The 17,484-nt window shown below is 34.9% G+C and overlaps 1 protein-coding gene across 4 annotated transcripts in view; it reads right to left on the bottom strand.

Moving 5' to 3' along the window:
- Positions 1 to 17,484, bottom strand: part of LOC112672186 (dynamin-binding protein) — a 210,683-nt gene that overhangs the window by 179,284 nt on the left and 13,915 nt on the right. For all 4 annotated transcript variants that reach the window (XM_049103643.1, XM_025466879.3, XM_025466886.3 and 1 more), the window contains 3 exons: positions 16,337 to 16,410; positions 9,326 to 9,384; positions 7,403 to 7,494 (listed from right to left, as the gene is read on the bottom strand). In XM_049103643.1, the coding sequence (XP_048959600.1) occupies positions 7,403 to 7,494; positions 9,326 to 9,384; positions 16,337 to 16,410 (225 nt within the window). The remainder of the gene's footprint in view (positions 1 to 7,402; positions 7,495 to 9,325; positions 9,385 to 16,336; positions 16,411 to 17,484) is intronic.

Genomic DNA, 17,484 nt, shown 5'->3' on the forward strand with positions numbered 1-17,484 from the left:
ACACAAAAGAAGACACATTCAAAAACATTTCTCTAGTTCCAGAAATATTTAGAATTAGCAGCACACAGTCTTAACATTTAATTATATGTTTTATGGGCTAACTTTCATTAAGTTTATCCACCCAGACTATAAACTACTTAACATAAAAAAGGAAATTTATTTCCTATTTCACTGTTCTGTTGACAGTGCTAGTTCTGTAAGAAAGGGGAGTACAAAAGGTTCCATTCCTTCATGGGATTACACAGCAACAGTCCACAAGCTAATCGGGAAAATGATACTTCATGAAAAGTACTCAGAACAAAAATAGAGCAACATAAATGCATGGCAACACAGAACAATCTTATAAAATGGCAGGAGAAAGAAAGAATAAGGAAGGTAAGTTAAACCAAGAAAGGCCCTCTGGAAGAAATCCTAGAGAAAATAATGTACATGACCTAGGAGGACATGGCAGAAGGCAAAAAGACAAGAAGAATGATTGAGTAGTCACAATGAAAAGGTGATTGCAGAGCCAACTGACAAGACCACAAATAATTAGACTAGAAAGAAGGCTAGATGACCCCCATCTTTAGTAGTAGGCTAAAGAATTTTATATACTCAGGATCAACTGTTCAGTTACCATCAGGGAGATCACAAGATGAAAATAGTATCAGAAAGAGAAAGCAGGCTAATTCAAATGACCCTGTGGAAAATAAGTGTTAGGGATGAACAAGTTAGCTGCAGCAGAAGAAACCAAACACCCTCAAGTAAACCCATGACCTAACCAAAGGATCCAGGACCAGGGAAGAAAGACCCTAATTATACTTTCAATACAATCACTCCAATTCTTGAAGAACATTCTCAGTTCTTCTTTTCCACCAAAGAGGTTAAATATTAACACATCTTCTCTCTGGCCCCTGGGGAAAGTACATAGTAGAAAAAAATTTTCCAAGTGGCTTCCTATTTCCAGAAGATCCAGTATCCTGTGGCAAAGACCCCAGCGCATACTTCCCTATTTCTCCATTAGCATAAAATCAACCTATGTCACACACACACACACACACACACACACACACACACACACCCAATAGACTATGATGCTCAACTGGACTAGAAACTTACCTATACGCAGAAGCTCTAGATAAAACTTGAATAATAGGTAAGGCATCTGGAGCCTACATTTAAAACCCAGAGAATGGTGTCTCAATGTAGAAAAACTGTTGCAGTCATCCCATTTAACATGCTCTCTAACATGCAGGGATAAACCAATAAAGAGCATGAGTAGACTTCCAGTTTTAGAAAAATGGTGGAGTATGCTAATAAGAAAAACCTTCAGCTAACAACACCTTAAGGTGTTATAACATTTTTTTTTTTTTTTAACGTATGGCTAAGATAATAAGAAAGTAGGAGAGATCCTCAAGAGACATAAGCAAAGGGAGAGCTGAGAGCCAGTACAGTGGCAGACCTGGTGGTGGTTATTAGACAAGTGAAGGAGAGGGAGTTGGGATATTGCCTATGCAAGGCCAGGAGATGAGGCCTTGAGATGTTAGAACTGAGACTCCTGTATAAAATTGAGACCACTAGACGGCTTCAGCTCCAGGGAGGCTAAAAAGCTCTACCCACCAGCCCAGTGAGAAGCAAGCTCTTTTCCATTTAGACACGTCACATGAAACTGAAACACCCAAAGACAGAGAGAAAAATCATAAAAGTAAAAAGAAGAGAAGCCAAACAAAAATGAAATAATATTGCCATAATGACAAAGAAAAGTAAGGTTCGCTGGGCTTAGAATTGTAGGCTAGATTACCATTCAAGAATGAAATAAAATCATTTCAGACCAAAGAAAACTGAGTAAATATCGACTCCTTAGCCTTCACTGAAAAAAACAAAACAATAATAACAACAAACTAGCAGAAAAAAAGAATGAATTGCCAAAAACAATGGCGAGGGAAAAAAATTAAGTAACACCTATAAATCAAAATAGATGTTTACTGTAAGAATCAATGATAATGGTAATAATTAATGGGGGAATAAAAACATAAAACCAGAATACAAGGCAATGATATGTAAAATTGGGGGACAGTGATAAGAATTAAAGCATTCTAAGGTTTTATTTAAGAGAATAGAAAGAGGAGTGCCTAGATGGCTCGGCAGGTTAAGTGTCTGCCTTCAACTCAGTCATAATCCCAGGGTCCTGGGATTAAGCCCCACATTGGGCTCCCTGCTCAGCCACATCTTTCAAACCTCTGCCTATGGCTCCCAACTTCTTCTACCTTCTCCACCTCCTTCTACCTCTGCCTGTGACTCCCCCTGCTTGTGTTGCTTGTGTTCTCTGTCAAATAAATAAAATCTTTTTTTAAAAAAGGTAGGATGGAGAAAATGACTAGCTTTAGACTTAGTCATGTCAGGCATGCTTATCAACATTTTACAGGTAATGACTAGTTATACATTCTAGAAACAGAATATAAATCTTCTAAGCAAGTAAAAGGAAGAAAAGAATAAAGAAAATCCAATTCAATACCAACTGGATAAGAGAGAAAAAAGCAGCAGAGGAAAAAAATGCATGGTAAATAGCACAAAATTAAATAATACAAACAAATCCAAATATAGTAGTAACCACAATAAATATAAAAAGACTAAACTCACCAGTTAAAAGACAGATTCTCACATTGGATAAGATAACAAAATCCAGCTATATGCTGTTTACAAGAGACACACCTAAAACATAATGACATAGAAAAGTTGAAAGTAAAAGGATGGGAAAAGATACATCAAGAAAATAACTAACCAAGAGAAATCTGGCATAGCTATAATATCATTAGACAAAATAGGTCTTAAGCCAAAAAGTGTGTCTGGAATAAAGAGGGTTATTACATAATAGGAGCAATTCTCCAGGAAGATGTAACAATACTGAATCTCTTAATGATATAGCCCTAAAATATATAAAGAAAAAAAATTACAAGTCAACAAATCCATGGTCACAATAGGAGATTTTAATTTTAACACACACCTCTCAGTAACTGAGAACTCAAGAAGGCAAAAATTAGAATACAGAAGATGTAAACAACACAATTCATAACCCTGACCTAATGGATATATAGGGAAAACCACATCCAACAAATAAGAAAACACATTCAGTCTTTTCCAGCATACACAAAACATTTACCAAAAAAGTACCATGTATTGATAGGCTACAAAACAAATTTCAACAAATACTTAAGACCATGTAACAGATATTTTCTGACTGTCATGCAAGAGGTAGCCCCCTAAAAATCCATTTAATCAGAAATTGAAAGAAATACTTTTAATACTTCCTAAGTGAAAGGAGAAATCATAATGGAAATGTTTTTAAAAAATTAAAATGAACATCAATAAACTACATTTTAAAACTTGTGAGATATACCTAAAGCAGAACTTAGAAGAAAATTTATAATCTTACATGCTTCCGTTAGAAAAGACTGAAAACTAAAGAATTAAGTAACTCAAGAAGTTAGAAGAGAACCAATGAGAAAACTCAAAAAAGGGAGAGAAATAATAAGTGTAAATAATAAAAGTGAAAAGTAAGTGACAATAGAATCAACCGAATCAAAATACAGTTCTGTGAAAAGATGAATAAAGTATGACAGACCTCTGGCACAAATGATGCAGCAAAACAGAAGGCACAGATAAACAATACTAGCAATGAAGAGGGACATGCATATTTGATAGAGGGTTTTCAAAATCAGAATAAAATTCTTCAAGTTTATGCCCATAAATCTGAAATTTCAGATGACAATTTTCTAGAAAAATGTAACTACCCAATAGACCTATTGTTAGTATAGAAATTAAATCAGCTGGCTAAATGTTACCACAAAAAACAAGCAATCATACAAAAGAAGCACAAACCCCACTAGACCAAGATAGTTTTTACAAGTGAGTTCCACCAAACCTACAATGAAGAGATAACATATTTTATACAAAATGTTCCAGAATACAGAAAAAAAAAAAAAATGCTCTCTAACTCATTTTTGAGGCTTAGTGAATTCGTGAAAAAAACTGACAATAAGAGTGCAAGAAAAAAATATAAGTTGAAATTTATGAAATAAAAGTAAAAATTAGGCAATAAAAGTAAAAATTTTAAAGAAATTATCAGCAAGACATAAAGAAAAATGTATTGGGGTGAATCTCCTACATCATGATCAAGTGGGTTTATCCCAGGAAGGCAAAACAGTTCAGTAATAGAGAATCTATTAATATAATTCGCATTAATAGCTTCAAAAAGAAAAATTATATGGTCATCCTCAACAGATACGGAAAAGTTTCTCAAAGTTTTAACAGTCATTCATGATAAAAACTCTCAGCAAGCAAGAAACAGAAAGAAACTTCATTAACCCAATAAAAGTTCAGCACAACAAGCATCCCTGGGACTATTTTAAATAAAGTTAGGAACAAGAGAAAAATATCTGTTGCCATCTTTCTTTTCAATACTGCATTGTATGTAAATCATAGCTTAAACCAGTAAGATAAGAAAAATTAAAACATGTAGGACTACAAAGAGAAAACCAGAACTATCCTGATCTGAAGACAATTTGCTCTTATGGGAAATCCAAAAGACTCAGAAACAGCATGTTCAGCAAGACTGCTAAATAAACAAAATTAACAGCATACCTCTAACAAAAGCAAAGACCAGTTAGAAAATGCACCTTCAAAAAAGAGCCTATTTGGTGCACCTGGGTAGCTCAGTCAGTTCAGTGTCTGACACTTAGTTTCAGCTCAGGTCGTGATCTCAGGATCCTGGGATGGAGCCCTGCATCAGACTGTGCTCATCCGCAGAGTCTGCTCATCCTTATTCCCCACCCTGGACTTCCCCCACACTCGTTCTTACACTTGTGTGCGCGCTCTCTCTCAAAATCTTAAAAAAAAAAAAGCCTATGATAATAGTAAAAAATTTGAGGAATATATAGGAATGAAACTCTAAGAAAGTGCTAGAATTTTAATAAGAAAATTGTAACAATTTTTTTGAAAGACATTTCTCATAAACAGGAACGTAACAGATTTATAAGATTCAGTATCATAAATATTGTAATTCTCTCCAAAACCTCAATACAGCATTTTATAGAACTTAAGCTGGTTCTAAAATTTAGAGGAGGAATAAAGGGCCTAGGACAGTGTAAGACAATTTTAGGAATAGTTAGACTAGTTAAGAGAAACAACTAAGGAAAAACTTGCTTTCCCATAGCAAAACTCAACATAAAAAGTGACAGTAATTAAAACAAGGTAATTCTGGAGAAGGCATGACACGGTTTTAGAAATAAATAGAGGAAATAATGAAATTTTCAATAAATAGCCTGAAAGAATTGGCTTGCTACTTGGAAAAAATAAACTGAATTCTAATGTCACACCAAGCCCTAAAATAAATTCCAGATGGATTTAATATCTAAATATGAAAAGCAAAACTTTAAAACCTTTAAAATAAAATTATTACTTTAAGGTTGGGAAATAATTCTTAAATGGAATAGAAAAAGCACAAATTAGAATGGAAAAGACTGATGAATATGATTACATGAAAATTAAATATATATGAATGTCAAAAGACATTATAAAGCTCAGAGACAGGCCACAAAGTGAGAGAAGATATTTGCAAAGCATAAGTCTGGGAAAGGATTAATATCCAGAAGATATAAAGAACTTCTACAAATCAGCTCAAAAAAAGTAATCAAGCAATGGGCTAACAGTATATTAACAGGCAATTCACATCCAAAAAAAAAGAAACCTGAATGACCAGTAAACAATATTCAACTTTACTAGTAATCAGAGAAATACAAACTGAAATTATGTGATACGTGTGCACCATCACACTGATCACACTGACATAAATTTTAAAAGGTCTAATGAATCCAAGAGTTGAGGAGGATGTGCAGAAATGGGAATTCAATAAAGAAGCAAAGGAATGGGAACTCAAACCTTGCTGAAGAGAAGGTAAAATGGTAGGATCACTTTGCAGAGCAATTTGGCAATACTGAATGTTATAAATATGAAGATGTATGTACCCTATGACCCAGCAATTCTACTTTGAGGTATGTATTCCAGAGCAATGCTTCTCAAACTATCTATGGGAGAGCAACCTCCCTCCTTTTTTTTGTATTTCAATCTGTTAGGAAGCAATATTTTATAAAGTATAACTAAAATTAATTACTAGGAAAAATATTTTAAAAATAACCACAGGCTCATTATTATTAGACTCAACAGACATAAAATTACTGTGTAATGCTTTAAGAACTTCTAAAACACTCATTCTCAATTTCTGCAGTCATCTCATTAGGGATTAGAAACAAAAAGCTGGTGAAATAGGGCACTAACTGACACTACACTACCACAGGAAAACTCCGAATGTGTGCATGAAGAGACATGGGTATTGGCATTACTGCAGCACTGTTCATAAGGAAAAACTAAAAACTACCTAACTCTTCAACACTAATCCATCAGCATGAACGGAGGTTCACTCACAGAATGAGTGCAGAGCAGTTAAAAATTAACTAAATCTACACATATCAATATGAATAAAACTCAAACAGTGCTGGTAAAATAAAGGCAAGTTGTGAAATAAAAGATGGAGTTTGATACCATTTTTATCTTTTAAAACAACTCTATGAACTGTTTATTGTAACATACTTTCAGTTACAGTATAAAAATATGGACAGAATCATCTACCTAAAAACTTTAAAAGCAAAGCTACTCAGAGAAGGGAGGTCAAGAAATAGGACCAGGTAAGTGTACACAGGAGGCTTCAAATGGATATATAAATTTATTCTTAAAAGAAAATGTGATCTGAAGGAATGTGGCCAATATTGCGCCTTCATTCGATTATTCTCTGTACATTCCTGCCTATTTGAAATAGTTAATGAAACACTTCTTAAACTTTCAGCATCTCAAGGAACAAATGACTGAGAGCCTAAGAGGGCAGTCCAATATAGAGTATCCTGGAGTGTTAGGGAAGTCACTGTGATTCAAAATAAGCTGTAAGCAATCCTGCCATACTGTCGAAGATGACAACATCTATCCATCCCAATAAAACTCGTTGTATGTCAACAGCAAGGAAGCATATTATAATCCTGAGCTCTGGCCAAAAAACTCTATTCTTAAACCATATGAACAAAACTTACTCCACAGATGCTAGAGTTGCCCAAAAATCCTATCCATTTTCCTGTCCTTGAAAAAGCAGTAGCAGCCAAAGACATGGTAGAACGCCAAAGCACTTCACGAAGTACTGGCACCATCTAATTTTAAAGGCTGTAAAACATCTGAATGACAAAAGTTTCTAGAATTCTCCACTATGTATGGTGCAATCTTATTTGATCCCATTAATATCCAGTGTCAGACTGACAAAAAACAGGACAAACTCGTAACACATGTACTTAGAGACATCCATTTCAGAAAAAAATCCAGGTACCTATAATAGCCTTTTTCCTCTCTGTCTCAGCTTCCTTCTCCACAACCTTTTGTTTCTGTGCAGCTATAAGAAGTTTTGTCTTTTCAGCCTCCCTGTGAAGCAAAATATTATAAAAATTAGAAATGATGTGCAGTCACAGGCAGTAATTTTGACTCTACAGTGGGTCAGAGAACTATTTGCAACATGAACTTCTGATCCATTAAGGTGCCAAGACAGGTGTTACTCTATTTTACTTACAATGAATCTGAGGCTGAAAGGTTTAATGATTTGCCCAAAGTCACCCAGATATAAGAATCAATTTATACATTTGTATTTTAGTCTGACCTTTTCCTCTAATTGTATCATGGGAAGGCCTGTGATCTCGAAGTACCCAGAGTGTATAAATGTTTCCTTTGTTGTTAGGCCTCCAACTAGCCCATATAGCACCTCTGGGCCAATTAGCAAAATGCAACAACCTCTGAGCAGATGCAGTCCCTCAGGTGCATGGTTTGGCAAGCAGAACAGAGCTGGATTTCAGCCCTTCCTCAGGCAGACACTGTGCACTGACCCTATTTGTTGTATGGAAGATATAATTAGGTAGCAGTTATTAGGTGACAAACTGGGGCTCAATGTAAGGAAAATTTTTCTAAGATTCTGAGCTTTCTAAAAATGGAAACAGGTGGCCTATCACGAAGCATGTACAAATGATGACTGGGTGACCACATGGCAGAAAAAGTATAAAAAAATTACCATTAGGTGGGAGGTTAGATTTAAGGTGGCTTTTAAATCTGGAATTGCAATAGTCTACAAAATTAGGAAAGATCCAGATTTATCCAAAAAATAACTCCCAACAGTTCCCCCAAAATAGTTCCCCCAAAAGATCTTTCCTTTCCTCTCAAAACTGATAAAGACATAAAATGGCATTCTGGATACTACGAGTTATTTGAGGGCAGAAAACATATAGTCTTCATGTCTTCATCACTAGAAGCTATCATATTGAAAGCCTAAGATATTCAGACTATGTTCTACCCAGCCTGGCACTCTATCCTTTATAATTTTAAAAGAGGAGTTCCAATTCTACAAATGAAAAGGATAAATAAAATTCTGCGTAACAGAAGATACAGACTTGGCAACAGTAAGGAGTCAGCAGTAGATTATCCCAAGTAGTAGTAGTAGTATTCCTTAGACCCCTAATACTTATACAATCTGTTGCATTCCTGACTTTTGCAAAGTTATTTTTCCAGCGTTTCATATTTTTCCTCCTAAAATACTACCCAAGTTTCATAAAGACTTTTGTTTCTTCTTTTCAATACCTGTCAAACAAGAAGAATACAGCCATTTCAACTACAATAGGTATTCCCTTAACACGGATCTTCAGAACACTAAGAAATTAATTTCATGTCAAGCAAGTATCTTATTCCCAGTCAGCCCTGGACCCAAAGAGAAGACTACCAGGAGTCAATTCAGGCAAAGCTTCCCAAAAGCAAATTATAAAGATCTAGGTATAACTTTAGATAACACAATCACATACAATGGAAAACCAAACTTTATACCAATAACGTATCTATTCTTAGCATTGTAACACAGTACACAATATAGGCACTCTCTTCAACCTTAACCACTAGGACTCCCTCCTCCATTAGTATTTTAATTCAAGATATTCATGTCCAAATTATACCTTAGCCTTCCAACAATAGGTCTACAGCTAACTGCATCCTTAGCCACTAAAGCTGCTCCTGAAATGTTCATATATAAAGAAAAAACTAAGAAACGTCTATGAACTGAGACACAAGAATAGAGAATATAATAAAAATTAAAGCATGGAAGATAGATATACACCCCACCCCAGAGTGTAACATCTCACATATAAGTTTTTCTACTCTGGTATATTAATATGTAGACAGCCCTAAATAAAAATATTGGGATCCCAAGCATATTACTCACATTAACTCAAAATTTCTTCTTATGGCTTCTGGGATTTTGGGTTTTGTAACACGCACAGCCTAAAAAATAAAAGTAAAAAGCCAAAGTATATTTGAAAAATAAATCTTCAAACTAAATCTTCAATAGAAAAACTCCTCAAATGAAACGAATAAAACAACTATGACATAGCTGCCTACTAACGTGTGGAGATTCTGCCAGAAAATCTATTTTTCATGCCATCACTCCAAGAATCAAAGATACACTGCTTCTTGTTTCCTTAAAAAATGCTTGGCTATGGAGGGAAAAAAAATCACTCTATCCCTTTCCTTTAGGGAAAAGGTTCTCCCTTAAAAGACCTACAAAGCTCTTCAGTTGGATACTTTTGTCTCATTTTCAAGCCTGCAAATCAAAGAAACAGAAGGAAGGAAAAATTCCAAGATTTAGATTGTAAAGTAGGAAACAGTAAAAACAAAAATAAAAGCCAGCAAAGTCCAGGTCAGTATATGCAACTTAATATAGTGGTCAATAAATATATTTACCACTTCCTAACCTGCAATTACGCAGTAATGGCTACACATAAACAGCCCAAAGCTAAAGGAAAACAAATACCAGTTAACAGCTTACATTCTTTCTTCCTAGAATTTTACTTAGAACAAAGTTTACTTGTCTTTGTGGACACTGTTTACTAGACACTTTGTTTCCCTAACCACAGTGCACTTTGACATCAATTAAGATTATCTACTTGGGAAGTGAAGCCTTTTGAAGGCTGATTTTTCTACAATAGGCAACTGATCTCTCAAAAGCTTTTGACTTAACTAGTTAAACATCACTCATCCCCTACCTATACTGTAGACATACACAAAACACTAATCTGAAGAAATTTCCCTCCAAAAATTAGCTAAACTTTTTAAGTAACAAAAGTCTTTAAGCATATAACCTTTATTTAAAATTTAAATTCAATTAATTAACATACAATGTATTATTAGTTTCAGGTAGAATTAGTGATTCATCAGTCTTATATAACACCCAGTGCTAATTACATCATGTGCCCTCCTTAACGTCCACCACCCAGTTACCCTATCCCCTAAACCCTCCCCTCCAGTAACCCTCAGTTTCCTTCCTATGATTAGGAGTCTCTTATGGTTTGTCTCCCTCTCTGATTTCATCTTGCTTTATTTTTCCCTCCGAGCTCCTGCTCTTTTTCAAGCACGTTTTCAACCTTCTTTTAACGCTTTTGAAAGAAGACTTTTAAGCAACAATGACTCCCCTACATGAAAGAGGTCAAATCTGTAAAGAATTTGAGATCTAACCAAATACAAGAAATAGTGAAATGGAGCAAGAAGTTGGGGACTATAATGAAAAAAACTCATTATATGCTGAAGGTGAGGCATGTGAGGACTTAAGGAACAACTCCAGGAGGTATCCAGATTACCAGAAATAAAGATAACTTCCAGTATGTTTTAATATGACCCAGAAGGAAGCACTGTCATTTTGCGTTTAATTAAGAGACTGGCCATGTATCTTTTTAGGCTTTTAAAAAGCGTAAAACTTGACTGCCTTTTGAAGACTTCTATCTTGCAGTATGAGACTGACAAACACACTACATGATTGCCAATCTTGGCAACCTCATAATTCTCAAATATGTGTAAAATAAGCACCTACTGTAACAGATAAGTTGCACCGTAACAGACTTAAAAAAAATAAAATGACAAAATACCCAAAAATAATGGCCAAAATAAACACACACAGTGAATGGAGAAAGCAGAAAAAAAAAAAAAAAAAAAAAAAAAAAAAAGCTGATGAAATGAATGTACCTGAAACTGACCACCGGGTTATAGGCATATAGGCATATATTTTAAATGAAAAGCCAGGCTAAAATAGTCACTCTCTTTAACAACCTAGGCAAAAAATATCAAGGATGCCTATTTTCACTACTCCAATTTGCCACAGTTGTTCAAGAAGAAAAATGGAGTATAAACAGCGAGAAGAGAAAAATTACTGATTGTTACAGAGAATGTTTATTCAACAAATATTAATTGGTGTTTAGTTTGTGCCAAGTGCCGTTGGTTCTAGGCACTATGAATATAGCAATGAACAAGGCAAGGCTGTTTTCACGGAACTGAATATTTTAAAGGGAGAAACCACAATAGATATCAAAAAGCAAATAAATGAATAAGAAACGTTCAGATAGTTATGAATATTACATGAAGAATTAAAATAGACTGATGATTTGGAGACTGGAAAATACTAGGCTGTAGAGGGGAAAATCAAAGTTTTTATTTTCACATAATAATATAAATAAAAAAAACTAAGGAAATTCATAAAGTTTCAGTCAAGCAAAATAAATTAGCTCTGTTACATAACACAGTACCTACAGTCAACAATAATGTATTGTGTACTTAAAATTTTAAGAGGATAGAGTTCATGTTAAATGTTTATATCACATAAACAACAAAAAAATCCAAAGAAATTAACCCCAAAAATTTATTAGAAACAGTGATTTCAGCAAACTAGTAGCTGCACAATAAATTCCCCAAGAATCATTTGCATTCCTCAATGCTTATACAAAAAAAGATGACATATTTAATAGCATTAAAACTCAATAAATCCTTGAGTATTAATTTGAGGTATGAGTTTCTCATCTGGTCAGAAATTCTAAAAGAAACAAAAATGATATGATTAAATAAAGCCATAAACCATGTTTCCAATTTTAAAATTATATGCCAATGTAAGTACCTGGATATAGCTTAAAAATATCAATAATAAAAACTCATCTGGAGGAATAAGCTGGCAGAAATATCAAAGGCCACTATTTTTGGAAATATGTATCTTACGAGATTTTAAAAGTGAATAAAAAGTTGATTATCATAAACATATAATAATAATGTGTTAAGGAGAGAAGGTTGACAAATAGACCGGAAGTTCAAAAAATGCACTCCAGCTCTCATAAGAAACTTTTAAGGCAAGACTAAAGCAACCAAAACAATGGAGATCTTGATCTACCAGTTTAAAAACATATAATGAAGTGATATTTTTTCGTTCAGTAATTGTTTTTATAAAACAACAAATAAATAAAACTAAATTTAAAAGATCCTTCTCACTGCTATGCTGAAAATGCTGTGGATAAAGAGAAAAGTCAAAAGTGGGCAACATGATAGGAGACTACTGTTGGAAGTCCAGGCAAGATATGGTGGCTTGGCTTAGGGAGGTAGCAGTGAAGATGAAGTTTTACATGGATTTTGGTGATAAAATCAGCAGGATATGAGGTCTGATTATATGTTAAGGGTGAGAAGTTGTTATAGATGCCTCCACACATCTAGATTTGTCTGAAGGGAAGGAGGTGTAATTTACTAACAGAAAAAAATAAGACAGAAGTAGATCTGATGGGGAAAAAAACTAAGGGCTCAATAACTAATGAAGAAATAGAAAACAAAGATCAATGGACCCAAGTCCAAGAAACACCGTACTATATACTGGGATTTAGCATACAATACAAATGGCATTTCAAACAAGGGAGATAGGGGTATATATCATTCCTTAATTCTTGTTGCTCAAAATGGATTTCAGATGAATTATTCATTTAAATCTAAAACACAACTGTAAAGGGGTGCCTGGGTGACTTAGTCAGTTAAGCATCTGACTTTTGGTTTCAGCTCAGGTCATGAGATCAAGCCCAGGTTGGGCTCCACGCTCAGCACACACACTCTACTTAAGTTTCTCTCTCCCTTCCCCTCTGTCCCTCCCACCCCAGCCCATGTGGTCTTTCTTGCTCTCTAACATAAATATATAAATCTTACACAACACACACAAACATAAAAGCAGAGAAAAATGTTGTAATTTCCAATTTTACTTAAATTTCTGTATTTTAAAGGGGTGAAAGTAGCTTAAGGCATATCAATACTGCAAAACACCATAAAGATACTAAAATTACTACCTAAGTTTAAAACTTCAGAATTAAAAAAATAAAAAATAAGGAAAAAATAAAACTTCAGAATTGCAGAGGGAAAAAGACATTAAATGGTAAAGAAAAAAACTAGGAGAAAATGTTTCCCATGCATTTGAAAGCTGTAATAATTAACATATTAAAAACAGCTTATTTATTTTAAAAATAGCTTATTTAGATGAGAAAAAGAGAAATTAAAAATGAGCAAACACAACAATTCACAAATGAAATACAAACGGTCATTAAATATCCTAAGGCAGGGATCCCTGGGTGGCGCACCGGTTTAGCGCCTGCCTTTGGCCCAGGGCGTGATCCTGGAGATCCGGGATCGAATCCCACGTCAGGCTCCCGGTGCATGGAGCCTGCTTCTCCCTCTGCCTATGTCTCTGCCTCTCTCTCTCTCTCACTGTGTGCCTATCATAAATAAATAAAAATTAAAAAAAAAAAAAAAAAAAATATCCTAAGGCATTCAATCTCAATAATTAAAATATCAGATTAATTTCTCTAAAAAGATTAAGAAAGTCAGCATGCATCTGTTAATTATCTGGGTACAATCACACAATAAAATGTGTAAGAAACTATAGCTCACCAACAATGCTGATGAGAGAATGTAAGATGCTATAATTTTTCTGAAAGTCCATTTGGCAATATGTATTAAAAAAGGTTCCAAATGGGGCATACGCTTTGACTCATCAAAATTAAGAATTTTTTTTTAAAAAGATCTTATTTATTTATTCATGAGGGACACATAGAGAGAGAGAGGGAGAGACACAGGCAGAGGGAGAAGCAAGCTCCATGCAGGGAGCCCGATGCGGGACCTGATCCCAGGACTCCAGGATTACACCCTGGGCGGAAGGCAGGTGCTAAACTGCCGAGCCACCCAGGGATCCCCATATTTACGAACTTAAGGGAAGGATTTAAAAAGATGTATGTATAAGCTTGTCACTGCAGCATGTGTGTAACAGTGAAGACTGGAGGAAGCCATAGGTTAATAAGACCAATAAAAACGATGATGCAGTGAATCTCTATTTTTGACTTGAAAAGATGCTTATATATACTGTCGGTTAAAAAAAAAAAAAAAGCAGCCATGGTACAATTTCACTTTGGTTTAACATTATTTATACCCATGAATAAATATATGTTCCTCTAGATTAAGAAGAGTCTAGAAATATACAATAAACTCTTATCTCCACATGTAAAATTACTGGCGAATTTCATTTTGTTATTCATGTTTTGCCCAATACCTAATTTTTTTTACAACATATAGAACACATATGTGTATAAAAATATTCAGAATATACAAAATACTACTACAATCTGTAAGAAAAAGTAAAACAACACAAAAGTAAGCAAAGGATATAAATAGGCAGTTGACAAAAGTACAAAATGGCCAAAAAAAAAAAAAATCAGATGATGTTCAACTTCATTAATAACTAAAGAAATGCAAATCAAAGAGAGATATAACATCATTCCATATAGCAAATATCAGCATGTCTGACTGCTTCAAATGCTGGTGAGGTTTATGGAGAAAGAAGTTTTCACATATACTGCTGACACAAATATAGATTTGTGCAGGTTTTTTCCAAGATTAACTTGTAATAAAAGATGTGCCAAGAATATTCACTAACCTATTGTTTATTAATAGCAAAAAACTGGAAACAGAAATGATTATGTAATAAAAGGCAAAGAATTCTAGGCAGCTGTTAACAATGAGCTACATCTCCCAAGTAACAACCTGAGCAGAATCTAAGAATCTGTGACATTCACATTTATTACCTTTACAATTGAAAAGCAACTCTAGCCACACTGTATAAACAACCAGAAGGATTACTATGAAGTTAGCTCTGGACTTTTCAAATGACCCTTTAACTTTGGTGACTCCCCGTCAGGCACCAGTCAGAGATAATGCCACGACATGAATGAGGACAGGGAAAACCCTTACCAACTTTCCAATCTTATTTATGAGATCACATGTGGTCCCTCATAGTGAATGAACACTCTCAACAGTCCAACACTTGAGACACATGACACCAAACCAAGTTTTCTCTTTAGCTGAGAAACATTTGTTACCTTAATTGATCTCCTAGAAACTCTAAGAAAGGACACTAGAGAAGCCATATTACCACTTCTCAGGTAATCCAGACCTACAGCCACAGCTTTTAAATGTTACTAACCATGACCACTCTAAGACATGCATTTTATAGTAATACCCAATATAAACATCTAAACCACACACAGAAAACAAAAGTTTCACAAAATGATACTTGAACTTAGTACATGCCACGTGCTCTAATTTTCTTTCTTACTCAATTTTATTTAAAATGCTGTCATGATCCACTTAAATTGATTTTAGAATCACTCATGGATTTCAACCCAATCTGAAAAAACACTGACCCCAAAAAAGCCAGCATACAACCTCTTACTATTCTATCTCCCAATGCTGCTTCTGCTGCTGCCACATCATCACCACTACCATCAAATCCGTCTGCTACCTTACTTTTATTCAGGCCATTCCACCCACTTGAAATATATTCCTTACTCCTTCCCCCATATAAATCCTGCTAATTCTTCCAGACCCACCTAAAATCCCAACTCAATTATAGTTTTCAGGCAGACTCTCTTGAAATGTTCTTGAACTCTAAAGTCTTACAGCAATAATCATCCAGTAAGTTCATCTGTCAATTAATAATACGTAACATCTATTTTGCTAGAATTATTGTTCCTGTTTATAATCCTGTTTATAATCTTATAAGACTAAGGCCTTACTCTTATGCTAATTTACAACCATTACTGTATCTTTATAATGCCTCACAATTAGCAGTGCGTGGATTTCATTTCCTTGTAAGAGCCTCAACTTATCAGCTTTATCAGAAAAAAATGCCACCCAGGGCAAGCTCCAAGAGTATTTTGTTTTGGCAGAGACCTAAAGTCAAACTGAGAAAGCCATTCTATAAAATCCCATAGCACTTCAATTAAATAATTGCTGAATAAACAATGTCCAATGAAAGAACAATTAAATTCAAAGTTCTCAAAATTCCTGGAGGATTTTTTTTTTTCCCCTAGAGAATTTCCCTAGGAAAAGGGCTTACCTGTATGGTGAGGCCTGGAGCCATGACGTTTAAATCTTTCTGGAGAGCTTGCTTCAGGTTTTCATCTATTTGATCTGTTTTTGAGGCCAAGAACAATAACTCTCATGATACTCAGAAAAATTTTTTTCCATTGTATTAATATTGAAAACCTCCAATCATTATTAGACCTAAAATTTCCATGTCAGTATTCTTTTATAGAGCTTAAACCACTTCACATTTTTATGAAAAAAAAAGAACCCTAATTATGTATTTCAAATATATAAATTATTACATATACACTTAAATACATATTTAGTTTTCCTTTTGTATGGGACAAAGTATGAAGAACTGTCAAACAAAGAAATTAAGGAAGAAAGACGACAAACAGGTGTTTATCCAATAAATGGAGATTAATAACTTAATTCAGTGTGGTTACTGAATATGTGTCCTGATTCTCATAAAAACCCAATTCCCATTTTGAGTTTTTTTTTAAGATTTATTTATTTGAGAAAGAGAGAGAGCGTGCACATGCATGCACACAAATGGGGGAAGAGAGAATCCTCAAGCAGACTCCCTACTGAGTATGGAATCCAATACAAGGCTTAATCCCAGGACCCTGAGATCATGACCTGAGCCGAGATCACGAGTTGGCCACTTAACCAACTGAGATACCCAGCTGCCCCTTCAGTCAGTCTTTAACCCAAATTTCCAAATGACTAAATTTCATTTCCATGGATCTCTGCCTAGTGTATTGAACTTAAAGGTGCGGGGGGCACCTCAGTGGCTCAGTTGGTTGAGTGACTGTTGATTTTAACTCAGGTCATGATCTCAGGGTTGAGATCGGCCCTATATCAGGCTCAGCCCTGAACATGGAGCCTGCTTGGGATTCATTCTCTCTCTCTCTCTCTCTCTACTCCCCCCCCCCCACCCCTCTCTGCTCCTCCTACCTCTCACTCACACATATTCTCACTCTCTCTTAAAAAGAGGGGGGAGGGAAGAGGCTCACAGGAAGGTACACAAGAATGGAAAATGAAGCTGTCATTTCACTTGGCCTTTTAACTCATGAATTTTCTATCCACCTCAATAGTACTTTCACCCTTATTAAAATGACTGGTGATGTGACAAATAACAACAGTGTTTTCATACAACTAGTAGTTGTTAATCATCAA

The sequence above is a fragment of the Canis lupus genome, chromosome 28 (assembly GCF_003254725.2).
Source record: "Canis lupus dingo isolate Sandy chromosome 28, ASM325472v2, whole genome shotgun sequence".
In the NCBI taxonomy this organism is placed as follows: domain Eukaryota; kingdom Metazoa; phylum Chordata; class Mammalia; order Carnivora; family Canidae; genus Canis; species Canis lupus.